The sequence below is a fragment of the Girardinichthys multiradiatus genome, chromosome 24, assembly GCF_021462225.1.
Source record: "Girardinichthys multiradiatus isolate DD_20200921_A chromosome 24, DD_fGirMul_XY1, whole genome shotgun sequence".
Classification (NCBI taxonomy): Eukaryota; Metazoa; Chordata; class Actinopteri; order Cyprinodontiformes; family Goodeidae; genus Girardinichthys; species Girardinichthys multiradiatus.
Window position 1 is genome coordinate 10,926,684 of NC_061816.1, and position 27,775 is coordinate 10,954,458.

At 39.2% G+C, this 27,775-nt stretch overlaps 2 protein-coding genes across 3 annotated transcripts in view; one reads left to right on the top strand and one right to left on the bottom strand.

Annotated features, from left to right (window-relative positions):
• The window catches only part of mcf2la (mcf.2 cell line derived transforming sequence-like a), a 63,845-nt gene extending 61,369 nt beyond the window's left edge, over positions 1-2,476 (bottom strand). The window contains exons 1-3 of the mRNA XM_047355397.1: positions 2,397-2,476; positions 1,688-1,748; positions 1,439-1,510 (exon numbers count right to left, since the gene is read on the bottom strand). Coding sequence (XP_047211353.1) covers positions 1,439-1,505 — 67 coding nt within the window. The 5' untranslated portion in view covers positions 1,506-1,510; positions 1,688-1,748; positions 2,397-2,476. The remainder of the gene's footprint in view (positions 1-1,438; positions 1,511-1,687; positions 1,749-2,396) is intronic.
• A 2,811-nt stretch (positions 2,477-5,287) lies between these two features.
• Positions 5,288-27,775, top strand: LOC124861315 (radixin-like). Of its 2 annotated transcripts, XM_047354911.1 has the most exons (15): positions 5,288-5,473; positions 8,072-8,151; positions 13,712-13,795; positions 13,944-14,039; positions 15,220-15,342; positions 15,566-15,717; positions 16,404-16,487; positions 16,654-16,800; positions 19,128-19,224; positions 19,315-19,478; positions 22,083-22,213; positions 22,378-22,538; positions 22,610-22,702; positions 24,321-24,554; positions 25,963-27,775. In XM_047354911.1, exons 2-15 carry the CDS (start codon positions 8,140-8,142, stop codon positions 26,125-26,127), a joined length of 1,743 nt encoding a protein of 580 aa, XP_047210867.1. In that variant the 5' UTR covers positions 5,288-5,473; positions 8,072-8,139; the 3' UTR covers positions 26,128-27,775. The 2 variants fall into 2 exon arrangements, with proteins under 2 accessions (XP_047210867.1, XP_047210866.1); XM_047354910.1 differs by lacking the exons at positions 5,288-5,473; positions 8,072-8,151 and having other exon boundaries at positions 13,679-13,795.

Below are 27,775 nucleotides of genomic sequence, written 5' to 3' on the forward strand. Positions count from 1 at the left end.
CAATCCGCCGCCCTACTTTTAATGTATACTTCATTTAAGTTGATCAGAGTGACTAATGGTTGTCTTTACTTTCCCTGCAGTATGAAAAAGATGTGGCAGAAAGTTGTTCAATGACAGATTATGCAGCTGCAATAAAAGATTCATTTTTTTCAAGGCAGGGGTGCCAATGCATGTAAAGGGTACTGTATAACAAGCCGAAGGAAATACCATGTTGGCTCTAAACTATACAGTTTCCAGGTTTTATGAAGCATTTTATGGAGATAAGACCTTGGTACAAATTGTAGACCTTGTGAGGAGATCCTGTGAACCGACAGGACTAACTTGAAGGGATCATCAATATGGAGAACCAGCAGCAAATCAATAAAATAACCAAAAGAGTATGTCAGTATAAATGATATATCCTTTTTAAAGGGAAGGCTGATTTATTGTATGTTAAAATAGTTTTTTTCATTTAATTATTACTTTGTACAAATCAAAAACAGTTGACAGGACATTTAAGATGACTGATTTCAATTATTTTCAAAAAGAAAGTCCATATAGTTGACATTTTTTACTTACTGAAATAGTGTTCCTTCCTTGATCTGTTATTCTGGTCACAACACAGTGCTGGTCAAAGGTTTACACACTTTCATCAAGGGCATGAAGGCTTTTAATAATACCCTTGACCTGTTCGATTTTTTTTCCAGGGCGGAGAGATTATACAACATACAGCTTCAATTTTTTTAACACAAGAATTGGGTGCGCAATTTTGAATTTATTCAGGATTTCCTCTAATCTATACAGGGTCAAAATTAAATTATATTATATTTTGATAAATATATTTTACTGCTAGAGCACCTGTTTCTGTGCATAGTGAGTCCAGTTTAACAATGACAAGATGTGTATTTGAGGGAGTCAAGCTGAGGATGTCAAGCCTAAAAAGAATGGACCAACTGTCAAGCATGGGGGTGGCAGCATCATGCTGAGGGTTAATTTCAATGTCTGTTTTACTTTGGCACAATAAAACAAAATCAAATAAATCATCAGTACATTCACAATTGTGCATCAGTTTCTTATTTTCAAAAATCACTTAAATTATTTGTGGGATAATCATCCCAGCCTAAAAAAAGAACAATTCAAATAAATAATTAAAAGCTCAACATGAATGTTTGTTTTATAATTGTTTTATAATGATAAATAAACCTTTTTTATAGGGATTGGCAGATACTAACTATACTTTTGTTTTAGGGTGATATTATGAAAGGTGTTGGCTACTGAGATTGCGATAGCCTAATTAAATTGAGGCAAATGAAATCTGGGAGGCAATTAGAAATTACAATTTAAATGTAACTTATTGCTTGAGAAAATTCCAGCTAATCCATGAGGCATGAAGTAAAAATGGTTATAAAATACAAAGAACAAAAGAGAACAAGGTGACAGAAACAGCGGAGCTCCTTACCACTGATTGTTGAGAACACCTCCACCGCCTCATCCGCCTCTTCTGCCAAAGATGCCTTTTGTCCCATGTTTTCTGAATTACAAAAAAAAAAAAAGCAGAATCCTCCTCACATGCAAGTCACAACCTCTAGCAATACAACAAATATAACTGCAGTGAGCTGAGTTCAAATGTGTGAGCCTTCTGCAGGAGGACCGCTCAGGTGAAACTGCTATGAAGGAATAATGAGAAGAGGAACAGACGGATACTTACTTTGGTCAGCTGAACGCAGAGAGGGAGGAGAGGAAGGAAGGAAGGGACACTGAAGACAGTTCTGCAATTGCATAACACATAATGACCTCCATGATTCTGCTCTTGCAGCCGTGTTAACAACATTACAGCTGTTAATTTGATCCTCTTCAATGTAACTGAGCTAGGCCTTAGTTTACCTTTGTATTTTGGACATGTGTGGTCATCTTCGGGTTTCATTTATAAAAAAGATAACAATCCTGAATTAAAAGGAGTCTCACCTACAGCCATGAAATTTAAAAATTACATACTTTTTAAAATAATGCCAAATATTTCTGTCAAAATCCCTCTAAAATCCCAAACATCCCACACCAGACACTTTTAATGTCTGGTGTGGCTTCATCTCATGGATCCCCACCTGACCAATTCTGGTAAGAACAATCAAAACAAATTTGTCCAATTCCCCATCCATTTATCCCCACAGAGGGCTCTTTCATTCCTTTGACAATACAGCAGCGTGCTCGCAGTCATATGGACAAAGATCTTGTGACGTGGTGATATGCCAGTCTAAATAAAGACCAAGACGGGCGAGCGAGCTCGAAGTGTAGCACAATGTGATTATTCTAGTGTTTTTAGATGTTGCCAAAGAAGGGGGAGTCCAGAGGATACAGAAACAGAGCAATCAGCAGATTTTAAAAGTGCGTATTTTGCAGGAAAACGGGAACAAACTCACTTTTGGTTTCAGTTTGGCACTGTGACAAATGTTTATCTGGAGGGATTTTGCATTCTGCCTCAATGAAGCAACTTTATGACCTGTTTGCACAAAGAGACAGCCACAATGCAGAAAATACATTAAAAAACAAAATGTATACTGTATATTTGAGATGCGAGTTCATTCAAATGTAGCTCATTCTGGAGCTGATTCCATGCGATTTTCTTAAATGCTTTTTCCCCCAAGCTCAGTGCGAGCCCTTGGCATCAATAATGGAAACATATTTTGTGAACAAATGTAGGGAGGACCTAGACTGTTTTCAGAATATTATACAAACCAGTAAAGGGATTTTTACAACAAAAATGTTATGTTATGTCACACAATCATGGGGAAGACTGCTTACTTGACAGCAGACCATTAGACACTGATCACTGATTACCTCCACAAGGAGGGTAAGCCATGAAAGGTCATTACTAAAGAAGGTGTTATTTCACAGAGTGATGTGTTCAAAGATATTAATGAAAGTTAAGTGTAAGGAAAAAGTGCAAAAGCAACAGGGACATCCGCACCCGTCATAGCAAAACACATTGAAGAGTTTAAGGGAGATTCACAAGACATAGACTGCAGCAGGAGTCAATGGCTGGATTTCCACATCTCCACCCAGTAATAAATGGTCGCCAGGTGACACATGTTGCACAACAAGTGGTTTAAAAGCATCCACCTTCAGTCATATCCAGGACATAGGCTACAACTGACATGTTCTTTTTTTAAGCCACTCTTGAACCAAAAACAATGTCACAAGTGTCTTAGGTAGGCTAAGGAGAAAAAGGACTCCCCTGATCTAAACTCCAAAGAGAATCTATGGAATATCATCAAGATAAAGATGAGACACCAGACCTGACAATACAGATGACCTGAATGCTGCTAATAAAGCAGTCTGGGCATCATTCATAATCTTTTGCATTGATGCAATAATTAATATAAAAGGAGGATTCTTTGCTTTCATTAGCTGTAAGCCATAGTTAACAAAATGTACCTGAAATAAATGCTCAAAATATATTACTCTGTGCGTAATTTATCTAATTGAAGCTTCTTTTTTTTAAAATTGGATTAGTATAATAAGTTAACATTTCAATGACATTCTAATTGATTGAGATGCACCTGTATTTGTTTTGCATGTATTAATTTACTTAATCATTTACCTGATGTTTGTGAATAAAACACAGTGAATGTAAGGCTGCATAAAATGCATATTTAGGCAAACAAGAGTTCATTGTTTTATGTTCCATATTAACAACAGTGTGGGTTGCAAAGTAAGCAAATATTAAGATCCACAATAAAGATATGCTCCCTTTGTGCAACCACACAAGAGGCTACTTTGCTACTTTGTAAATTAACAGATAAAACATTGTTGTTGTTTTTTTGGAGAACTAGATTTTTATTTGGAGAAACTTTCACTTACCTCTTACCTTTTTGTTTTAGTAGTCCACAGCTCCTCCTCCTCAATCAGCCAAATAGTTGGATCCAGCTGCCTCTTCTTCAAAGTCTTAAGTTTCTTTTCTGCCCTGTGTCGTTTTAGGCATGGCTGTATAGTTTCACTGATTTAAAATGTGCAGATTTTTGTTGTTGTTATAGCGAGAGCAACAAGAAAGATACAGGGAGTTTACACTTTTGACTTGCTCTCAGGAGCTTAATAAACATGGGTTTGCTGTTATTTACGCCCTACAATCAGCAGGTGTCGTTAGAGAGCTATAAAGAGAAACTATTAGCTTTTATCCTGCACCTTTCTGTGGTTGAGATTCCCATAGTTTTCCGGACTTGCATTTTGAGAGCTCTTGGTCTTTTTTGGCCATCTTTTAAGATAAAAATACAAAATTTCCCCATGTATTTATAAAGAAAATACACTCATATTACGGTGATCAGGCTTGAAAAATGCAAGCTGCAAAAAACAGAGTGTAAGTAATAGTGCTGGATGGATGGATGGGTGGATTTATACAACCTTTGGACAATGGGATTGAGGATTAATTCTGGAAATACAAATATTCTTTTTCAAACAATTGTATTTTTTCATACTTATCCAGACCTGAAAGTACTAAAATCAAATCACATACTTTTCCAGATTGTGTAGCAACCCCATGGAAACGTTTTGGAAAGTTGCGGCCTCAAATGTTTCTGTATTTTTACAACCTGCATAACAATTCCTCACAGAAAGGATAAAATTTGACAGAGGCACTCAGCTCCCAACATGTGAGATGACGTGCAAATCTGCATTAAAACATTTACATTTGGACGCTGAATTTGCGCCATCTTGGCATCAACATAAATTATAATCCATCTGATGACTAAGTCAATAAATGTGGGGTTCTTAGCAAAATATCCAAAACTTTAAGAGTAAATATAGTTCCAGATTGGCGCGCTTAACAGCGTTCAGGCCTGCTCTTAAATGCAAAAGACTTGATAATTCTGCATATTATTATTCTCCTGAATAAAAATGCAGTAAGTGATTTTGTGAGGATGTTACATGTTCAGTTTTGCACTGGTTAAATCCACCCTCCGTCCATTTAACTGCATGTATCATAACCCAGTCAGATGTTGCATCCCCCCGTCACCTACTGACAGCCATATTGAACATCCCTCTTTAAGCGTGTCAAGTTTGTTGAAAAACAGAAGACGTGGTCGGAAATGTTAGAATTTTCCTTCATAATAAAAGAGGATTTACAAACGGGCACGTTTCAGCTTCCACTTTATGCTCAATGCATTCGTATTTCCCTTTAATGCACTATTTTTGAATTCAATTATACCTTAAGGAAAGCTTTTAGAACCCGAATTGTCGTAACTTCTACATACGTTTCCCTCTTGTGGCCGTTCAGAATAAAATGCTTTTATTTTGTTACGCTAAAACCGGAAAGTGTAGTCTTTTATTCGGTTTGGCTTGACGCGGACACCCCAAATCGCCTTATGATTGTTTAGACTTCAACGCTTTTCTCATGTCCGTGGTTGTTTGTTTGTAAGAGATAAAAACGGAAATCAGTATCAACTTATCGTCGTAGTTTCTTGGTTACAGCCCAGCTTGTTCTGAGGAGACACGTCGACCCCCGGTGAGTTTGCCTCTCCCTTAAAAGAAGAGATGAGCTTCTCTTCAACTTTGATGCGCTACTAGCGGATATCCTCGTGCTCGGGCGGTTGGCGTCTCACACAAAAATAGATTAAAACCGCGTTTTCTTCATTAAACTGTGCAGGAACTCTCTAAAAAACTGCTTTTTTGTTGCGTTTTGGTGCCATTTTCTGCATTTTATCGGCAAATTAACCGTATTCCTGACGAGCGAAACTTCACAGCCTCGGTTAGGCTCGACCCGTTATGTGGACTACACCCACTAGCATGAAAATGTCAGATTTGAACGGCTCGGTTCTAATTGCTTTTTGAGACCGTGTATATATTTATACGGAAACCCATTGCTGTGCTGTAGCTAGAAGCTCAAAGAAGATGTAGTTTATTTCTACCAAACATGGAGGGTGTTCGTGGTGTCAGCCTGGTGCTAATGTATTGAGAGCGGAGCAACAGTTGTCTCGCTGCTGTTTGATGAAGTTGTGGTTAAATTTCAGTTTGAACGGAAGCCAAATAGGCGGGTAAACGGGTAAGCTAGCTTTTTAAAACAGACATTTTAGCCTTCTAACGCCACAGTTAACATTTTTTGCCATTGCCATAAACAACTGGGATTATATTTTATGTTTTCCATATGTTTTTATTACATTTTTGAGAGTGTTGAATATTTTTATGGTGAAACTATAACAATATCATGGCGCTATGATTTTATGTGACGGGATAACACTTGTTAGAGTCCATTTTTATTCAGTCTTATTTACTCTGATACTCCTAAATAAAATTCAGTATTGCATTAAAAACCTACCAAGACATGGACATCCACCTAAAATGACAGGGTGCATGGAGATTATTAATCTTAAAGCAGCAAGAAGGAACATGGTAACTCTGGAGGAGCTGTGAAGATTGACAGCTCAGGTGGGAGAATCTGTTATGGCTGAAAACCCTGCACATCACCCTGAACACACGATCCACACAGTAAAACCTGCTGGTGGTAGCATTATAGGGTGGGGATGCTGGTCAGAGTTGATGGGAAGATTGGAAAACTAACCTTCCAAGAAAACGGCAACCCTGAACTTACAGCCAGAGCTATGATGGAATAGTTCAAACTGACGCATATTCAGAAATGTCTGTAGATGTGTGTAGCTGGTACAGTCATACCTCAAAAGACTGCACTGACTTATGGGGCTGAATACAAATGCACACCACACTTTTCAGGTTTTAAGTTAATTGAAAACCATGCATCCTTTCTTTTCCACCTCACAATTATGTGCTGTTTTGTGTTGATCTATCATAAAATCCAATTAAAACATTTGCTGTTGAAAACAAAATTCAAAAGGTATGAATATACATGTTAGATCATTGGTTGGCTTCATTTGCATCTCAAGCAAAACGTTAAGTTCCCTAAAATTTCTCAAACTAAATTTGAATATTAGATAAATACAATTGTGGTTTAGTTTTCTTAGGTATCTGATTTTATTTCTTTGTTGGAAAAGTTTTACTTTTAAACCTTAGCTTTGTCAAAATCTTAGTAGAATAACATATCTGGAAATATTTAAATTAGGATCCAGAGCATGTACAGTGCAACTGGTAAAAGAAAATCTTTGCAGTTGAGGCAAGACTAAAAAGGCAACCATACCTTTTTGTCTGCTTGCTTATCTCTTAGTGGTTTAAAAAATAGTACAATTAAATTTAAAGACAATAAGAATTTCACTCTATTTCACTCTAAATATAGCCATTAAAGACAATGTATTCAGTGATGTAATTGCACTGGCAGTCTGGATTTTAGCAAAGCATTGTAAAATGCCAACCTCTTCATTTAGGCTTTAGGCTCATGATATTTTATCCATGCTTGGGCCTGTAGAGACAGACCATACAATAGTGTCCAGAAGGAACTACTGCTTTGCACGTATGCAAAAAAAAAAAAAAAAAGGCTTTCTAGACTCGTTTCAGAAACACATTACAGTTCAGAGCAGGTTACAGGCTTAAAATGATTTTATTTTATTTATCTAAAGGTTTTAAGTTCTGTTTTAGGTGGTAAAGTTCATCTAACAGAAAATATATTTCTCTGGTTGCCATATAAAGCAGTAAAAGATAATTGTTTAAAATTAAGTAGTAAACTACTTAAAGTTTGGTGACCCAGAATGTATGTGTCTATAAATGACAGTGACTGTATTTCCACATAAATACATAAAGTACATAAAGCCTTTCCTCCTGACGCAAAATGATCCTTCAGCTATTTCCATATCCAGTTATGGCAATAGTTTGCTTGTGTACCCTTAAGGGACGGGGGGGTACATGGTGGGATTTAGTGGACAACCTCCTCTTTGTTTTGTTCTTCATCAAAAGAGGTTGGAAAGCATTTGTTTTTTGCTCTTTTTGGTTTTTTTTTTTACATGCTAGTTATATTTTTCTAAAAGCTTTACATTAAATTCCTCTTGTTTGTACTACTTTTAAAAATTATATCAGGACTTAGCTGTCAGATGCTGGACTTAATCATGAATCGTGAATGCATTGCTTGTTGCAAAACACAAATGCATAACACAACAGCAGAATATAGTGTTTTTCCAGTTTAAATAAATTATTTCAATTTCAGGTCTCACTTCCGTCCGGTGACGGATTCATCGTATCAGCTGTCGGGCAAAAGGAGGAGAGGAAGCAAACATGCCTAAACCGGTAAGATGTAGTAAATAAATCTGTGTAATGGCAGAAATGTAGCCTCACTTCTCCATATGTTACTTAAATATGAAGAATCTTAGAAGTGGTGGGTTATCATGCTTCCTTTCACTTCTCATGTTCATCTTTCAAGTAAACAACAGCCATACTGTCTTGCAAAGTACCAAACCCACTGGCCTTGCAGAAGCAACACTGCAGCCATTGTTGTTGTAAAGGGTAAAAAGAGAATGCCTCAGTCCTAGGAGTAAGGAGCAAGATTGTTTATCTTCCTGCTTGTAACTCAACTTTTGTCCCCCAAGTTGGGGGACTTGGTTTAGGTAACTGTGTCATATTTCGTCCTATCAGCCCATCCCAGCTGAAATCAATGTTTTTCTTCCCCAAGGAGGATCTTAAAGGACGATTAACCAACAAAGTTTTAACTGTCTAGATAAACCTGTCATGTTACATTAAATGACATCTATTTAGGCTCAGTTTGATAAAGCTAGCATTAGATGCTTTTTAGGAATAAGAAACAGATATCTTCTTGCTCAAACTGCCAAGATATGTTTTTATTTTGCGTAATAACTGTTTGTTATTTCACTATTTTAAACAATGATCATGCTGTCAGCTTCATAAATTACACAACCATTGTAAAGGCAAGACATTTAACAACACAAGGGATTTAAGACATCTTTATAGCAGAACAGGTATCCTTCATTATAAAGGCTTGATGTGTATTTGGAAAAATATGACATTGTGTTTTATTTTACAGCTGTTTTTTTAATTCCCTAATTATTATTGGCTGAATTGAGCATGCCACAAGTGGGGCTCATCCCTGTTCTTGTAAAGTAGGAGGTGGCTTGGGCTTTAGGAAGATTTAAAGAGGAACAGACAAGCACTGGTTTCCTCCTTCACTTCCTCTTCTCATTGTACAGTGAACACCCCGCTTCTCTGTTAAGGTCAATCTTAGGTCACAGAAAAAGATGAACTCGTTTACAGCTTTGAAGCCTGTGAAGTTTTGATATTGGCTAAATGTTTTAAGATTGTTGGTGTGTTATTTGCTTTGGTATCATGTGGATGAGCTGGGTGGAGAGCGTTTCTATAGTATATCCTGAAGTTAGTCACAATTCAGTCTGATGATATCAGACATTCTTACTTAAGTGACGGTTTAGTTGTCACTTTAGTTTGCACTAAGCAAACATGTGGGATACTTTCTGTTCAGTGTTCTGATGTTTTAATAATTAAAACAGCTGTGCTGTCATAATGAAGCCAGCCGGTACTGCTAATACTGCTGCTCCACTTAGGCTGGAAAAAATAAGACTTTCACTTTTCTAAGTGTCTAGATGACTGTGTTAAACAGTTTAAAAGCTGTCAAATCTGCATCAAATGTTTATGTGATAAAGTCAGGCATGACTTTTTCAGTTGCTGTAAGGATTTTTTGTGTTTTAAAGGACAATTCCTTGTCCTTGAATTAGGACTTATGTTTCTGATCCAATCAGGCTTTTATTATTGTTGAGGCCTGACCAACCAAATCCGATTTGAACAAATTTAATGTTTAATGCAAAGCAGAAAGTATTCTGATAGAGTGGTTTTGAATCTTACTAAAACAGAAGAAACTACAAGAATATTCTCATTTATGCTTTAAAGTATGTGTCCCTCAACTCAAGTAAATTAAAGTGCATCAAACTGAGGGCTGTTTGTTCATTCATTTATAAACTGAAAAGTATTGGCATTTTAAGGCATTAAATGTTTGAAATGCTTTTCTTATGCTTCTGTTTACAACATTGTACTCCCTCAACTTGGAAAACTCTGGGATAGAAAACAGTCAAACCGTTCGGTGAAGACTCTGACTGATTTCTAGCTTGAGGCTGTTTTCCTGTTTGCTGGGGAGGGGGCTGTCTGTGTACCTTTGGGGGCCCAGTTTAGGTCAACAACCTGGTTCTGTGGAAGTAAAAGAGCAGCTTGTAGACAGAAGATCACCAGGCAACTAGGGGGGGGGGGGGCTGTCAAGGAGAAGGACATTTCCACTGCTCAGTTTTTTAAAACAAGTCTGTAAAATGGCTCCCCTACTTTCAAATGAAGGGTCTTTATATTATCCAGTCATGGTCATGCCCTCTGTGGGAGGATTCCCTCACTGTGCTGAGAGGTTAATCAGAGGGACAGACAGTTGCTCTGAGCCTGGCAGGTCAGATTAGCAGCTCTGTACTGACTGCCGTTTGTGTGCGTTTGCTTTAAGACCTCTAGGCAAAGCTTCTCTAAACAGCTTACAGCGACGAAACAGCTGCACGTTTCACAATGGTCAAATCGGAGCGAGAACTTATCAAATGGAGAGCGAGAATCTTATAGATATGTGCTCCCTGAGGTGGTGTTAATGATGCTGGACAGATTTCAGAGGAAGACTGAAGGGTGAAGTGAAATAAAAGTAGCAATTTGGAAGAGGACATGGAGAAAACACTAAAGGCAAAAGAAGTAAATAGGTTAGGTCAAAGCTGGGTAAAAGTTCTGTCAGTGTCTGAGGATTTACCCGCAGAGTGAAGCCACTTAATGCAGTATCACATTTTGCCAGCCTTTAGATGTGATGTCTACTTTCCCTGTGTTTGTGTAATTGTTAGAGATGCCACAACAGCCCTGATCAGTGACCGGTTGGTCGTAAACGTACAAATCAGACTTTGTTTTTTTTTTTTTTTTTCTAATCTGTTTATTCATCATACCTAAAATCTCCCATGTTGCACCAACCACAACACTTTAGCGTTGGTCTTACTGGTATTAGTAAGACCAACCGTTCTGTTCGGAGACATGTCAGCTGTTCACTTTGGATGATTCATGATTTCACTTCTTTGCTTTTTGGTGCTTTTGCAGAATTGGTTTGTTCATCTGGTATGATGCCACCCCTGTTAAATGGACGTAATCGAAAGATTATGATAGGACAAAAGGTTAAAAAAGATTTTCAATGCTGCTAATTTTGTTCTCAAAGAGAAATCAGATCTGCTAGAATTGGCCATAGGAAGGTCAGAAAATTGTCCACAAGTCTCTGATCAGTGGATCTCCAGTTTTCTGATGTTGGTTTTGATATTTTTGTGGTTTGTCACACAGGAGCTTGAACGAACAGCACCACCTATCTGTCTGCTACTTCACTTGCCTCTAGACCACAGCCTTTTAGAGCTGCGACCTCCCATGATGGGTCCAAATGTAGTTTGTGTACTGAGCGCCGTGGGATGTTGTACCTTCCTAAGTTTTGGTCCACATGTGAACTCAGGATGATCCCAAATTAGAAACAGGTGCTGAAGTGTGACTTTGTTTTCCCTATTATTGTCAATATTAAATTGATAAATGACTCTAAGTTGTTGAAATAATTTCAAAGGGGATTTGGCAGAAGCGTGTTCATCTTTTTCTTTTTAAACTGGGCTCATGGGCATGGAAAGGTCACTGCTTCAAGAGTTCACAGTTGTCGCCTTGTGTGATTAGCTGTGTCAGTATCTCAGCATGTTGTTGCTGTCCTTCATTTCCTCCCCCTCTGTCTACAAGGGAAGGGATTAACAGACTGTCTGCTTCATACAAGATTCCTCTTCTTCAGCATGTTGGCCTACTGTGTTTTGGCTGAGTCCCACACAATGCTGAAGACTGGGCGTTTCACAGCTCATTGCTGATGAAGGAGTAAGAAAAAAACAAAGGGAAAGGCTCAGTCAAGGCTGGCCTGTTTGAAAGCCCAGATCAGCTGTACATTCTCCGTTATTACTCTTAGTCTACTGAAACCAACAGTGCCTTAATTCATCTGTTGGTGAACCATGGATGAAGGTCTCCTCATTCCGGTTTTTGATCTGCAGAGGTAGAACAGAGCAGTCAGGAATGTAAGAAAATGTAAACCTTTTCACTTTAGCGCATTGTTTGCAGTACTATTAAATAAAGCAACACCTATCAATGCAAGAGAGGAGTGTCAAAACAGGTTCACTGCAGGGTGGAGGAAGAGCTCCATATTTTCATATGTAATCGATGAGAAGGAGACAACCAGATACCTAAGGTTAAAGTTCCATCGGGGACAGAGTTCATTTAAGTGAGTTTGGATACAAGTTCATGGGTTCTTCATTGTGGGGATTGAGAGAAACCACAAGAGAAGATTGATGGCAGAAGATACATTGATTAAAATTACAGCAGAGAAATTCTGAGATTTTCTGTATAATTGCTAAGTAGAAGAAACAAATTAATACCTCTTGTGCTCATTTCATTTTCTTATTTTTGTATGTCTGACTATGCAGTAACCTCTTTATAATTCAATCTTAAAGGAAGTATACTCCAGATCTTCTCTCTTGCTTCCTGTTGCGCTTTGCCTCCCTCCCTATTTAATTTTTTTTCTTGCGCTTTGTTTCTCCACCCTGCCCTGTTTGCTTCTCACCTTCCGCCCAACGAAGCACTTCTCTGTGTCTCGTCTTGGCCTGTCAACCCACACCGAGCCAACACACGTGGCAAATGTGAGAGGAAGGATGTGAGATGCCTCTGAGGTCACCCGCCCCCTTGCTCTTTGCTATCAGCTGCTGCTAGGCCTGCTGCCAGTGCTGCTTAATGAGCCTCAGCCAATGACTGATATTTATTGTCTGCTCCACCCAGCAGAGGTCTTTAAGCAACAGGCTGTGCTGCCTTTGCTTACGGTGGTAATGTGCTTAGAATTTAATGTATCAAAAATCGTATCAGTCTTAAGGGTAATTCTTTTATTTAATCTTGGAGGCATTTTGTTGTGTACTTTTTAGAAAACTGAGATTTATGTCATAAAAATATTTTTCTCACAAAAATACCATTCATACTTTAATTGAAATTACATTATTATATTTAATTATTTTCTTAGAATGGTTAATTAACGCATTAGTTATCACGCTAAGATGGTTATTGACCAATTATTAAAGAAATAAAACATTACAAACAAAATCCAACGACTTATGGGAAATTTTGAAGTAAAAAGACAATGTTCAAGGTAGGGCTGATCGATATCAGGACGGTATGTAGTTTCAGCACTACTGCTGAAAATTTCAGTTACGTTATCCATTACAGTTAATGCTTTAGCATCTCAGCCACGAGAAATATACTTAGTGTGGGTAGAGACACCCAGCATCAAATCTCAGTCGTCATTGCAATGTTGGTGTTTCTAATATTGCAATCCCAAAGGACTACTTGAATGCAATACTTGTTAGGATATTATATTTCAAGTGTCAGGCCTTCACACTCAAACGCTGCATATCAACAAGAAATATGTGCCAGTTGGAGGGACTCTAACTGCCCTTAAAGCTCACCAGCTGACGTATACTTTTAGTGGCTGAGATGCTGAAGCTCATGGAGAGCGGTGGGCACATCGTTTAATGGTAAGGAAAGAAAAGTGTCCTAATCTGAGATTTTGTGGTCCAAGGTGTTGAGGGCTGTTGGAGTCCATTCAGCTTGCTAGATTTATTATTTATTTATAAAAATTATTTATTATAAGCCAGGTCAGACCTCAAAGAAAGCTGCAAATTGGTACAGGCCAGGGAAAACCTTAGTTTTATTTCTTAATTATAGTAGAAACAATATGAACTTCAGTTCTTTGTTTTGTTTTAACCAGATCAATGTCCGTGTGACCACCATGGATGCAGAGCTGGAGTTTGCCATCCAGCCTAACACCACAGGAAAACAGCTCTTTGACCAGGTGAGTTTACCTAATGTCAGCTAAATCCGTTATCATTCCTGCACACTGTCCATTCGTCCATTATTGGAAATCCCACCATGAGGAGAATGTTAAAAAGTTTGCTGTTAAAGATTTTTGATGCACAGTTAGTTTTCTTTCTGTATTCTAGGTGGTGAAAACAGTGGGTCTGCGGGAAGTTTGGTTCTTTGGTCTGCAGTATGTGGACAGTAAAGGTTACAGCACCTGGCTAAAACTGAACAAAAAGGTAAGTTGTTTTTTTTTTAATACTTGCAAAATGTGGGGCTGCACGGTGGCACAGTTGGTAGCACTGTTGCCTTGCAGCAAGAAGGTCCTGGGTTCGATTCCCAGTCTGGGGTCTTTCTGCATGGAGTTTGCATGTTCTCCCCGTGCATGTGTGGGTTCTCACCAGGTACTCCGGCTTCCTCCAACAGTCCAAAGACATGACCTGTTAGGTTAATTGGTCACTCTAGATTGTCCTTAGGTGTATGAATGAGTGTGTGCGTGGTTGTTTGTGTGTTGCCCTGCGATGGACTGGCGACCTGTCCAGGGTGTACCCTGCCTCTCGCCCATAGACTGCTGGAGATAGGCACCAGCTCCCCCGCGACCCACTATGGAATAAGCGGTAGAAAATGACTGACTGACTTGCAAAATGTTTTTCTTAACTTGCAATTAACTAGAGAAATGAATTACAAAAATAATGACAATGCTCCAATAAGTTGTCCTTGGTTTGATTTAATCCAGTAACTTTACCTTTTTTTTTGTTTTTTTTATTCTTCATCAGAATAACTTTTCTTCACCCATTGGTCCATCCTGTTTGCATTTAATTTTAGCCTTGAGCTTTGAATGTTTGTGCATCACTGATTGACACGGACTCGAACAGAAATGAAGGAAAACTCTTCCTTCTAATAACATCAAAATGTTACCAAATAAGTACTTATAACGGAGTGTGTTTCAGGGTCGCCTGCAGGACAGCGCATTGCTGTCAGATGTATTACAAAGGTTCCTTTAATTAAGTAAGATGGAAACTATTTTGTATGTCTGTGTGAGAGGCAGCTGTGCACATATGTCAAGGCCACCCCGCTAGCATGTGTCAGTAGATATCAAAATGTCATGTGACCTCTGACAATGGCTGCTTCAGAGAAGTGTTGTGCTGAATGTACTTCTGCATGAAAGGAATATACACCCTGTATTCTTTAAAAACAAATCTGTATGCATTAGTCTCTTATTTTGAGGAATGCTCTGATTTTAGTGCTAGTAATTAGTGGTAAGTTTGGAGAAAAGCATCCAAATAGTCCAGATGGGATGTGCTGCATTGAAATGTTTTAAAATATTTTTCCAACAAATTTATGTGACCTGTTTAATTAAAATAAACTGAAAATGATGCCATACAGGCAGGTGATCCTAATGTCAGCTAAATTGCCCAGGTGACCCAGCAAGATGTGAAGAAAGAAAACCCTCTGCAGTTCAAGTTCAGGGCCAAGTTCTTCCCAGAGGATGTGTCTGAGGAACTGATCCAAGAGATCACACAGAGACTTTTTTTCTTACAGGTAAAACACTCCTGTTGCCAGATGTTGATTATGTGGTTTTATTCATCTATATGGTTGCCAAGCTGAGTTGTTTTTTTTCCCTCATTTGGTACCGTTTTAAAACAATAAAAGTGCGTATTTTTTGGTAATTCCACTAGTATTTTGTCAATTAAAAATTCTGGACACAGAATCTCTAATTCAGCCACTTTATGTGCAATTGTTTCTGTTTCCTTTGCTCTTTCAGGTCAAAGAGGCCATTTTGAATGATGAGAACTACTGTCCTCCAGAGACAGCAGTGTTACTGGCTTCATATTCTGTGCAGGCCAAGTATGGAGACTACAGCAAAGATGTCCATAAGCCTGGATACCTTACCCATGACAGACTACTGCCTCAGAGGTGAACGCACCACACAATAGACACTGCCTAGCAGAAGTTTCACACTCATTAAACTTTTTCATATTTATATTACAAAAACACACAAACATTAAAGCATTAATTATGATTTTAAGTGACTAGACAACACAAGGTAGTGCACAAATGTGAAGTGGAAGGACAAGGGTACATTCCTTATCCAAGTTTGTCTCAAATAAAAATCTGAAATGTGTAGATTGTATTCAGCCCTGTGTGTGTGATGTAATATCAGTATAAATCCTCTGTTCTCTGAAGGCCTCAGGAGGTTGTTAGAGAACATTAGTGAAGACCAAGGAGCACAGCAGACAGGCCAGGGACAGCCTAGATTGCCATTTCTAAAACATTTTAAAATCATGTATCATTTTTCTTCCACTCTAGTTTTTAGACTATTGAATAAAATCCCAATAAACACAAATAGGTTTGTGGGTGTAATGTGACAAAATGTGAAAAAGTTCAAAGAGAAGATTAGTTTTTAAGGCACTCTGGCCATGATGACTAACAGATTCTGGAGCAACCTGCTTCTGCTTTTAGAGGTGGACCTTTTGTTATTAAAGGAAAATTAAATGTTTTTCATTCCCAGTTGGAGTACTGAATGATTTCCTCCTGAGGAAACAATTTTAGGGTATTTGACATTCCTTCGGGTGAACGTCACTGTGCTTGTGTTTACTCAGAGTCCTGGAGCAGCACAAGCTGACAAAGGAGCAATGGGAAGACAGGATACAGACTTGGCATGAGGAACACAAAGGAATGCTCAGGTATCTATTAAGCTTAGCTCATTGTGTGTCTGGATTTGCCATGTAGTGTTTGAAGGCCACACAATTTTTATCTTATTCAACAGTCTGCAATATATTCTGCTTCACAGGAAGATGTGTTCAAATTTAATAATGAAGCTTTTAACATCCTGCTTTTCCTGTTTTTCAGAGAAGATTCGATGATGGAGTACCTTAAAATTGCCCAAGACTTGGAAATGTATGGAGTCAACTACTTTGAGATCAAAAACAAAAAGGGCACACAGCTGTGGCTGGGTGTGGATGCTCTTGGTCTCAACATCTATGAACACGAGGACAAGTAAGGGATTCACACATACATTTTTAATCCTGGAACTTAAACATACCGTATTTTCTGCACTATAAGGCGCACTTAAAAACCTTTAATTTTTTCAAAATATGACAGTGCGCCTTGTAATCCGGAGCGCCTTATATATGGATCAATTGGTTAATTGGTTGATCCATACTGGTTGTACACGGCGCTCTGTCAAAATGTTTCAGTACAACCGGTAAACTACAAAGCCGCACCACTTGCAGCATTACGGCTACCGTAGTCAGGGGTGTCGCCGAAGTAATAGCGGTAAACACCTGTACTGTGCTTACTCCTAGTCCAACACCACTTGTGTGTGTATAACGTTTGAATGTACTGTTGCAGGAATTGCCTGAACTATATGTGATTAGAAGCTCAGTGTGTGGGGTGTATGTTTCGTGTGTGTGTATGGAAGATGTTGACATTACTCCTCCGGACAGAGGTGGCGCTGTGTGCTGCCGTAGCTGAGAATCAAGAGTGAAGGAGTGACGTCGGTATTATTGTTTGTGTGGGGTGGGTAGAGACGGCGACCGGAGCAGCGGTGTATGAGTCTGTAAGCCCTGTGTTTTTACGTGCTGCAAAGTCATTAAAAAGAACCCCGAATCTCGTCAACAACTCAGTGTTTTGATGCTGTTTCTTCATGCTCAACTCAGCAACGTATGAGTGAGGGAGTTAACCCCGAGGAAACTAGTAACTTCGGCCCTGGAGAAAGCGTCTCCCCTGTGTCATCAGACTACGGTCAGGGGACAGAAACAGGAAAGGTTAACAGTACTAACGTTTGATTTAGTGCATCAAACTGTTTCTTTTACATGTTTACTGAATCAGGGAAAAGTTCCCTTTCACGTTTTAACTAACGTTTGATTTCAACTTCAACTTTATAGACTCCAATGCATTCCTAACATGCGGTTGGCTCTATTCAATAGATTTCTATGTAGAGGAGACCTTACCATGAGAGTGAATGGAGTTATCAGAACGCTGGTTTGTAGTGTATTAATAAAGTTTGACTGACTGACTTATCTGACTGTTTTGTTGACATTCTTTAGCACAGCTCCATCTAGTGGATGCATAACGCAACCCCAGTCAAACGTTTGACTGCAGTAGCTTCTATTCTATGCGCCTTATAATCCGGTGCGCCTTATAGTGCGGAAAATACGGTAGTCTAATAGGATTCCTACACAGTGTGTAAAAGGTTTGAGTTTTTCAAGTCAGGACAAGGAAAAGGATTACCTAGAGGATACAAAGATGTATCCTTTAGGTAATGGGACAGGGAATGAAGCCTGGAAATACAAATATCTTTTTAGGCTGTATTCATTTCCCCATTCCCCAAATGATTCATTCATACATGCATGCATCCCACATACATACATACAGTACAGACCAAATGTTTGGACACACCTTCTCATTCAAAGAGTTTTCTTTATTTTCATGACTATGAATATTGTAGCTTCACACTGAAGGCATCAAAACTATGAATTAACACATGTGGAATTATATACTGAACACAAATTTCTGAAAACAAAGATATAATTCCACATGTGTTAATTCATAGTTTTGATGCCTTCAGTGTGAAGCTACAATATTCATAGTCATGAAAATAAAGACAACTCTTTGAATGAGAAAGTGTGTCCAAACTTTTGGTCTGTACTGTATATATATAAGCCTGACCTCTATAAATATCTGTAGCAAATGCACTAGGAACTTATTTATTTATATTATTAAAAAGTATTGAGAACCCAGGACTTTTTACATGGAATAAATTAATTAGTATGATATATAATTAATTTATTTGTAAGCTGTAGAGCTGCTGTTTGGAGTGATTTGGGAAAAAGCAAAAGTCTGCAATAGCTGGAAGCTCACAACTTAATGTTTCACAATCGGAAGAGTTGGTAGAGGTTCGTCAACGCATGTCATCCTAACGATGTCTGCTATAATGTAACCCTGCACCTAAATCTAAGCGAAAGGTGGAGGAAGGAAACTCAATCAATTTATTGTCAGTGGGGGTTTCCTGTTCTCTGTAGTCAGATTAGTTTTTTATTTGTTGCTGAGAAAGAATGGATTTAATCACTGTTCTTGCAGGATTTCCTCTTGATAGCAATCTGATTTGCTTTAGTGTTTGCTATCAAAGATTACAGCTCCCAACATTCCTTCCTTGTCAGAGAAACACGAGACGTAAACAGTGAAAATAGCATCACAACATAGCTAGTGAAAACCTTTTAATACCAAGTGTATTAAGTGCTGTGCTGAATATTGATGTAATAATTTTTATGCAATCTCAAAATGTATCTCTAGCCACAGTTCTGCTGTTTACTTTCTTTCAGATTGACACCAAAGATAGGGTTCCCCTGGAGTGAGATCAGAAACATCTCATTCAATGACAAGAAATTTGTCATAAAACCTATTGACAAAAAAGCACCTGTGAGTAAATTGTCATCAATATGGCCTAAAGCTTCCAGCTTCATTCAAGTGCTTTGACAGTTTAATAATTTTCTCTTAAAATTTTTCCAGGACTTTGTGTTTTACGCCCCGCGACTGCGCATCAACAAGCGTATTTTGGCGTTGTGTATGGGCAACCATGAGTTGTACATGAGGAGAAGAAAGCCTGACACCATCGAAGTGCAGCAGATGAAGGCTCAAGCCCGAGAAGAAAAGCACCACAAACAGATGGAAAGGTAGGACCACACTCCTAATCAGTACTTTGTACTTTATTTCTTTTACTTGTGATGGTTTTACTACATTACCATGTAGCTGTCAGAATGCTCTTCCAAGGACAGCATCTGTCAGGCCAGTCAAACTGTTTGCAATTAGTTGTCAGGCTGAAAAAGGGTTATGCTACACGTGTTGGATGGCAGGGAGGTTAAAATACGGGCTAACGATCAGATTGCAGCTGGGGTCAAATACTTTCTCCCACCTTTGGTTCAGACATGTGCAAAGAATAAACAAGTCGCAGCTAAACCCATTTATCGCGTTTATTTTATTATTATGTTTCTTGATTTTCAAATCAGTTTTATTTATAAAACCTCAATTCAATTGAATAATGCAAATTTCAAGTCAGGCTCATACATTCCAATTAATAATAACTATCAAACATTGCAGTCTGATTCAGTTTGTTACTCAAATTGGTCAAAAGGTTTTTGATGCAATCTGCTGGGTGGACAGTCGCTGGCGTTGACCTTGCAGCAATCCCTCATACTGAGCATGCATGTAGTGACAGTGGAGAAGAAAACTCCATTTTAACTGGAAGAAACCTCCAGCAGAACCAGAACCAATGTGAGCGGCCATCTGCCACGACCAACTGGGGTTTTGAGAGAACAGAGCAGAGAAATAAAGAGAACAAAGAAGCACTGATCCAGGAGTACTTTCTATAGAAAGGAAAGTTAGACATTAATGGTTATAACTCCTTTAGTGGCTTCATCTAGGGGAGAAAGACAGCTAAGTAGATGAACTCTGAGCCAGTTTTCAAGTCTGAAAGAGCACACATACAGTTAGTCACAGTAGAAGCTCAGCCAGTAGCTATGTCTAGGAGAGACGGGGTTAACACTGAAAGACTGAACCAATTGTATCATCTGTAGAAGGTGAGGATTAAGATGTTGGCAGCAGAAGCTTGGCCGATCCCCCTCCAGGAAGGTGCCACAGCTAAACACAGAGTCAGGCCAGGTGTAGCTTCTAGGAAGAAAAAGGAGAGAGAACATAAAGTTAAAAGCTGAAATATCAGCAAATAATGCAAAATTGGAGAGTAGTGTGAGAATGTAGCAGAGAGTGAAAGTGGTCATTATGTCCTCCAGCAGCCTAAGCTTGTAGCAGCATAACTACACAGATAGTTTCAGTTCAGATTATTTACAACAATGTCGTCTATAGGAACCTCACAAAGGGTCCCTCTGATGGTCATTGTTATACTAAAAACCACAAGGATTGGGATACCTCCCTCTGTCAGACTGATTATAACCATTGGAAAAGAGAAGGAGGTCATACAGGTAGCAGAAATGGAGGGTGTGTTTGCACCTCAACCATAACTGAGCCGCTTTAGGCTAAACCTGACTCCCCCTTACTCCAACCAACAGGGAGGGAAGAAGATGGAGGTAAAAAAATAAGGAAGATAGCTCAGGATAAACTAAGCCACTCTAACTATAAGCTTTATCAAAAAGGAAAGTTTTAAGCCTAGTCTTAAAAGTAGACAGGGTGTCTGCCTCACAGACTAAAACTGGGAGCTGGTTCCACAGGAGAGGAGCCTGATAACTAAAGGATCTGCCTCCCATTCTACTTCTAGAGACTCTAGGAACCACCAGTAAACCTGCAGTCTGAGAACAAAGTGCTCTGTTAGGAACATATGGACCAATCAGATCTCTGATGTATGATGGAGCTAAATCATTAAGGGCTTTATATGTGAGGAGGAGAATTTTAAATTATATTCTGGATTTAACAGGGAGCCATTGAAAGGAAGCTAAAGTAGGAGAAATATGATCTCTCTTTTTAATTTTCATCAGAACTCTTGCTGCAGCATTTTGAATCAGCTGAAGGCTTTTAACTGCATTTTATGGACATCTTGATAGTAACGAATTACAATAGTCCAGCCTTGAAGTAACAAATGCATGGACTAGTTTTTCAGCGTCACTCCTGGACAGGAGATTTTGGATAATTTTGGAAATATTCCAGAGATGAAAGAAGGAAATTCTAGAAACTTGTTTAATATGGGATTTGATGGGAATCTGTTCTCTTCACCTGATCAAGTCTCCCGCTTGAATTCGAATCCCCTTTTTTTAAGAGCGGTGCGATTACAATACCAACATCAAAGACTTCAAGCTGATGGTAGTAGATGAATGGTTGAATATAGAGGTGGAGTGATGCTAAGAGCTTGTCAAAAATAACTTGAAGGGTTTGATTGCTGTAATTCCAATAATGGCAGTTTTGTAACTAAATGTTCATTGTTTTACTATCTGATATGCCTGTGTCATTGCCTGTCAAAAACAAGTTTTTTGGTTGAAGTAAAATGAACTCTGAACAGGATTTTACAACTGTTTACCTGACTGTCCTTAGGAGAGGATCCATTTTGACAGACCATGCACTCTTTCCTATCAGAGGAAAAATAAAGCTTGAAAATTGAAAGCAAAACTTGTGTTTACAAAAATGCAATAGATTTAATGGGAAAAGTTATAGTTAGAGCTAGAGTGATAGTCCCTGATGTCCCCTGTTTCTTTATTTGTTAAAATCATTTGATAGAGAACTGACTTCCTACAGAAACACCTAAAGTCATTTGGCGTACTTGTGAATGTTCTCAGGGCCCAGCTGGAGAATGAAAAGAAGAAGCGAGAGCTTGCGGAGAAGGATAAGGAAAGGATAGAGCGAGAGAAAGAAGAGCTCATGGAGAAGCTGCGGCAGATTGAAGAGCAGACAATGAAAGCTCAGAGAGGTACTCATATTCTTCTTTATTCTCTGGGGCTGGTGCTCGAAGAGAATTATGTCTATCCATCATGTTTACTCAACTGCACACTTGGTTTAAACCCGTAATACCAGATTGGATCCTGCTCATTTTCATGTACTAAATTGGAGCGGGTTCCTCTGCTCTTTCGATAGAGCTTGAAGAACAGACTCGCCGAGCCTTGGAGCTGGAGCAGGAAAGGCAGAAAGCACGAGAGGAGGCTGAGAAGCTGGAGAGAGAGAGACAAGCAGCTGAGGAGGCCAAGGCAGAGCTGGCCAAGCAGGCTGCAGACCAGCAAAAGACCCAAGAGCAACTGGTGGGTTTTTGGGTTTTGGCACATTTTCATCCACAGTATCTGTAACAACAGGCGTGTTTCTTGTATCCCAGGCTGCAGAACTTGCTGAGTTCACAGCAAAGATTACTCTCCTGGAAGAGGCCAAGAGGAAGAAGGAAGATGAGGCCACTGAGTGGCAGCACAAGGTACTGCAGTCTTCATCACTGACCTGATCCTGTTGGATGTTAACAGAAATCATTCTACTAACTTCATAGCGGTCAATTATTTAGATAGAAATGTATGTTTCTCAAAAATATTAAGAACATTTTATTTAAAGTTGTTTATTTAGTATCAGTCCCTTTGTGCTCAGGATATTTATGTTCTCCTAAAGAGACCATAAGCGTTGGAGGGACCAAAAGTCTTCCCAGGGGTGTACCAAACACACCCAGCGTTGTTTTAAACACTTTTGTGCTGAAATAAAGTGCACAACTGTATTTTCCGCCATGCAACTCTTAAAAAACCAGAACTAAAACAAAGCGGAGCTCCGAGCCATCACTAAAGTATTTAGGAACGTTGAGGTTTCTCATTCAGCTGCAGTGATGATGGGAGAAAAATAGGGTGGACTGGACCAAACTTAATTACTCGCCTCAAACAATGTCAAGCGGATTGTAAGAGTCAATAGAGAAAAATAGGCTAAAGACTAAATCGTTCAATTATCCTCAGAAACTGCGTCAGTCTTTATAGCAGCAGGCGTGCGGCCGGTGCTGTTAGAGAGGAGTCCGTCCGACCCGAGATCGTTTCCCAGCGGGTGCGGTTCTAATGTGTAAGTTCAGCTCGTACTACGTATCAAAGTAACGCCAAAGTAATTTAAACATTTGATATTAGCTACCTGGAGCAGTCTCATTCAAAAACTTCATCTTAAGTGGTTAAAACATATCGATTAAATCCAGTTATTGTCAGAGGATTTTAAATAATTTGTTCACTTCCCAATAAAGTTGGAAAAAGGATAAAATTTTGTTTTTCTCTCGATTAAAACGTACTGAAAACAAACCAAAGTGCGCCATTAAAACCGAGGTACGTACCTACCCTTTATTTTTGTGTAACACCCTAATAGCCCTCCTTTTTTCCTTCTCCATTTGTTTGTCCGTTTATCCATGTGGTTTGTCCATCTATCATAAATTTGTCCACCCACCCATCAGTTCAATTATCTGTTCATTGATTTTGCTCCGATGTTTATCCATTCTTTTATCTATCCATCCATGTTTTAGGCCATTTGTCTGTCCTTTTATCCATCCACTTGTCCTCCCATTTATCCATCTATCCAAATGTTCACCCATTTGGTTGTCTTTTAATTCCTCAGTTTGTCCATCAATTTACTCATCCATTTGATCAGTCATTTACTTTTCTGTTTCTCTCTCCATTTATCCATCCATCGATCATTTTGTCTCTCCGTCCATCAGTCAGTTTGTCCATTTATCCGTCTTTCTTTTTGTCTGTCCATCCATCTGTTTCTCCATCCATCACCTTTACAGTGTGAGGTTGGTATAGGTTGGACTCAAAAAACTTTGTACAACCCCTGATATTTTCCCTGGATGTGGTATCTGCAGCTTTTTTTTTTTACCAACTTAAAGGCGTCATAAATATTACTAATATGCCTTAATGCTACTGTGTTGGTTGGATTTCCTCAGTAATTTAACATGTGTGTATATCTGTTTTTAGCCTTTTCTAAATGTTTACTTGGCTTTGTCAAGTTCAAGAGAAACAAGCACCTGCAAAGGGTTTGCAGGTCTCCAACGGTCTGTGTTGTCATCCCTCCACCCGCAGGCTCTGTCTGCTCAGGAGGACCTGGAGAAGACCAAGGAGGAACTGAAGACTGCAATAACAGTGCCCGCTCATCCAGGTGGTCACGCCGAGCATGAGCATGACGAGCAGGATGAGAACCACGCAGAGGCCAGCGCTGAGCTGTCCAACGAGGGCGTGAACCAGCTGGACCTCCGCAGCGAAGAGGAGCGCGTCACCGAAGCGCAGAAGAACGAGAGGGTCAAGAAGCAGCTGCAGGTAAGAAAAGGTTTGGAGGTGAGAGAGGACGTCCAGAGAAGGTGGCGTCTGGCTGCAAGGTTGAGTTTTTCCATGGCTACATTGTCTCTAACATCATTTTTTAGATCAGGTCTAAAATATAATTCAATAAAGCTACACATGTAGTGTAACCAAAAACCTGCTTATTAAAGGTTCAATAAACAGACATTTATGTCCCACGAAAACAAGTAACAACAAGATCATATTATTTTCTAACAGCAGTTTTGTAACAAAGAAGAAACACGGGCCAAGCAATGGCAAATAAGGGTAAGAGAAAGGCACACTTGTTTGTCCGTTCGTGTCTATGCTCCTGCCTTTTAACAGGAGATGTGCTGTCTTGGACTGTAGCCTGGCTTCAAATCTGACAAATCTCATTCGTCCACAGATGTATTTATTATTTTATATTTATCTATATACAGTTGAAACCAGATATTTACATACACTGCATATAAAGACAAGTAAGCTTTTAATTTCTCACTGTTTCACATTAAATCAGATTCAACTTTTCCTGTTTTAGGTCAGTTAGGATTACTATAAGTATTTGATTTGTTTTTTTATATACAGTGTATGAAACATCTGGTTTTATTTATAATTTAAATGGTCTATATGTAAGCTTGGTTGCTGCATAGGCCAGGATTGAAACCAAAGTTATAACCAAAACAATTTAAAATCGCATCCTTCAAAATAAGAAAAACAAAAAACATTGGAAGTTCTGAAGAAATAGACCAAATAAACATCATTCCTATCTGCTGCTTTTGTCCTAAATTAAGATGTTTTGCTGATTTTTGTGTTTTATGAACAATCTGAGGCATCCTGACGCTCCAGAAAACTGATGAGGCTTCAATCAGAGATGGACCCAGAACTCGCTTGTTGACCAGAATCGTCCAGTTTTTAGCCTGATTAGCTCTGATTGGAAATTCACAATTCGGATCAGTGAGCACAGCGTACCCAATTTCTACCAGGTTGCTCCAACAACACGGGAGGACACTGTTAATGTTGACATTTCTGTGGTTCATTCAGGCTGGTAGAACGAGAGAGAGAGAGAGAACAAGACTTTCATCAGATAATAGGAAGTCTGAATGTTTTCTCACGCAGCATACGTCGCCTCTGCTCCTAACATAAATAATTGATGCCTGCTCACCGCAGGGAGGGTAGGAAAAATGCAGGTCTTACAGTTCTGAAAGAGAAGTTGCATTCAGCCAAAATGGTTATCAGGAGGTCAGTGCTTTCCAAAGAGCAGAGATCAGATGAAAAATCCAGTCGGTTCATCTCTAGCTTCAAATAAATCACCTTTTTGCATCTATCCTGTTCATGTCTTTAATTGTGTTCCTGTTGGTTTGTCTTTTCGTCTTCTTCGTCTCAACCTGGGTCCCTCTCTTCTCCTGTCCAGACTTTAAGCTCAGAGCTAGCCGATGCCCGAGACGAGACCAAGAAGACACAGAACGATGTGCTGCACGCCGAGAACGTAAAACAGGGCCGAGACAAGTACAAAACGCTGAGGCAAATCCGACAGGGCAACACGAAGCAGCGCATCGATGAGTTCGAATCCATGTGAAAGCAGAGCCGCCTACTTTCCCTCTACGTGCCCAGGCAATCTGGTTAAATTCCTCATCAGACATTGCCAAAGCTTCCTAAGATAAAGCCACTCTGAAGTAATTTATCATCAGATCCAGGCATCATTGTTGATCCTAAAGTGCTGGGGGGAAAAATAACTGTAAAACCAAAAGCTAGATTTTATTTTTGAGTAAACCTCGCCATAGAAAGCTACTTATTTTAGTCTTGTTTTCCTTAACACATGTATGCAAAGCTTTAGTCAGATCCCAAGATGCCCTTCTTTTCTGCTTCTTTTGACTTGTTTTATTGATGAATCCCTTATTTGTAGTTCTCTTTAGCCCAGGTCAAATCCCTGAAGGTCTGACGTTTGGGGATCAACCAGGTCATGATGGTTGTTTATTTGGCTTCGGGAAGCTTTTGTTACATCATGTCAAAACATATCAAATATTGGAGCTGAGGTTACTTCACTATGTTCTCTCAATTCAAACTATGATTTAACATTTAGAGGTTTATGTGGAAGAAATGGAGCTGCAGTATTTTTTTTTTAATGGTTCACTTCCTAGTTGGTCCAGTTGGCAGTATTTTCAGATTTTAAGAGAAATCTTTTCTGTGAAGGAATTGGAAGCGAACAAAGAGCCACTTGTCAAGCAGCAGGTTTTGACGATTGAATGTAGCAAAGATTACAAAGGGAAAATGTTTTTCTTCTTTGAATTTTTTTTTTTTCAGCTTGTGCCACTCAGCTGTCACCCTTAAGTTAAAAGTATTATAAAGATAAGCTAAATGGTTTGGTTGGAGTGCTGCTGTGGGGTTTGCATGTGTGTGTTTGGGCTCTTCAGGTGTGCCCCAGTGTTTCATTCCCAGTCACCGTCGATGGTTTTCTCTGCCTACCAGCTCACAGAGGAAGCCAGGGAGTTAAATGGACCGACGGGTGGATTGGTTTAGTGGTTTTAAGGTGTGGAAGCTGAGGCCTCTCTGACTGAGGAGCTCATGGAAACATCAGTCCCAAGGTGGGACGCATCTCTACCTCTCTAGTTAAAGCAGTGGTGACTGAAAGTCAAACACTTAGGGTGCGTTCTCCCTTCCCTGCCTTTTTGTAACAAACAAATTAGTAATGTGCTTTTTTTCTGTTAGGATGACAACGTCCTTCCCCTTAAATCTAACCAGTCAAACAAAATATTGGAATAAATAAAGTTTTCAATTATTTTTATTAACATTATGTTAAAATGTCTGTTTTGCTACAGCTGGTGTTGGTCCATATGATGTTAGGCCTGTCTGTTGTGTTAAACCTCTGCGTCCTCTAGTACTGTTTTTGCCATAGCAGGTGGAAAGAAATGATCTTGTGCTTCCAGCTCCTGATTTTGTATTGTGTTCATAAAACTGGAAAACCAGCAGCCAAGTGTCGTTTTAGTAGCCGGCTCCACTGAAGGGGAAAACGCTCACTGACATGTCCCCGCTCTCAAACTCTCCCTGTCCGAGCTGCAGGACTTCAACTTAAAGAAGCTGTTATCTGTGGGGATGATGATGATGCTGTCACTTCCATGTTTGTTTTTTCTTATTTCTGATGTTCATGCTAGTATTCTTTAAGATAGAGGGCACAGGTGGATCATGGTCCATTTCTATGGCTCACAAATAAAAGTTTTACATTTTAA

Bases quoted from the DNA above. Each gene is read 5' to 3' on its own strand.
- LOC124861315 (XM_047354910.1), top strand. From the start codon at position 13,679: ATGAACTTCAGTTCTTTGTTTTGTTTTAACCAGATCAATGTCCGTGTG. The intron at 14,040-15,219 runs GTAAGTTGTTTT...TAAATTGCCCAG, and splicing joins GGCTAAAACTGAACAAAAAG to GTGACCCAGCAAGATGTGAA. The intron at 16,801-19,127 runs GTAAGGGATTCA...ACTTTCTTTCAG, and splicing joins ATCTATGAACACGAGGACAA to ATTGACACCAAAGATAGGGT.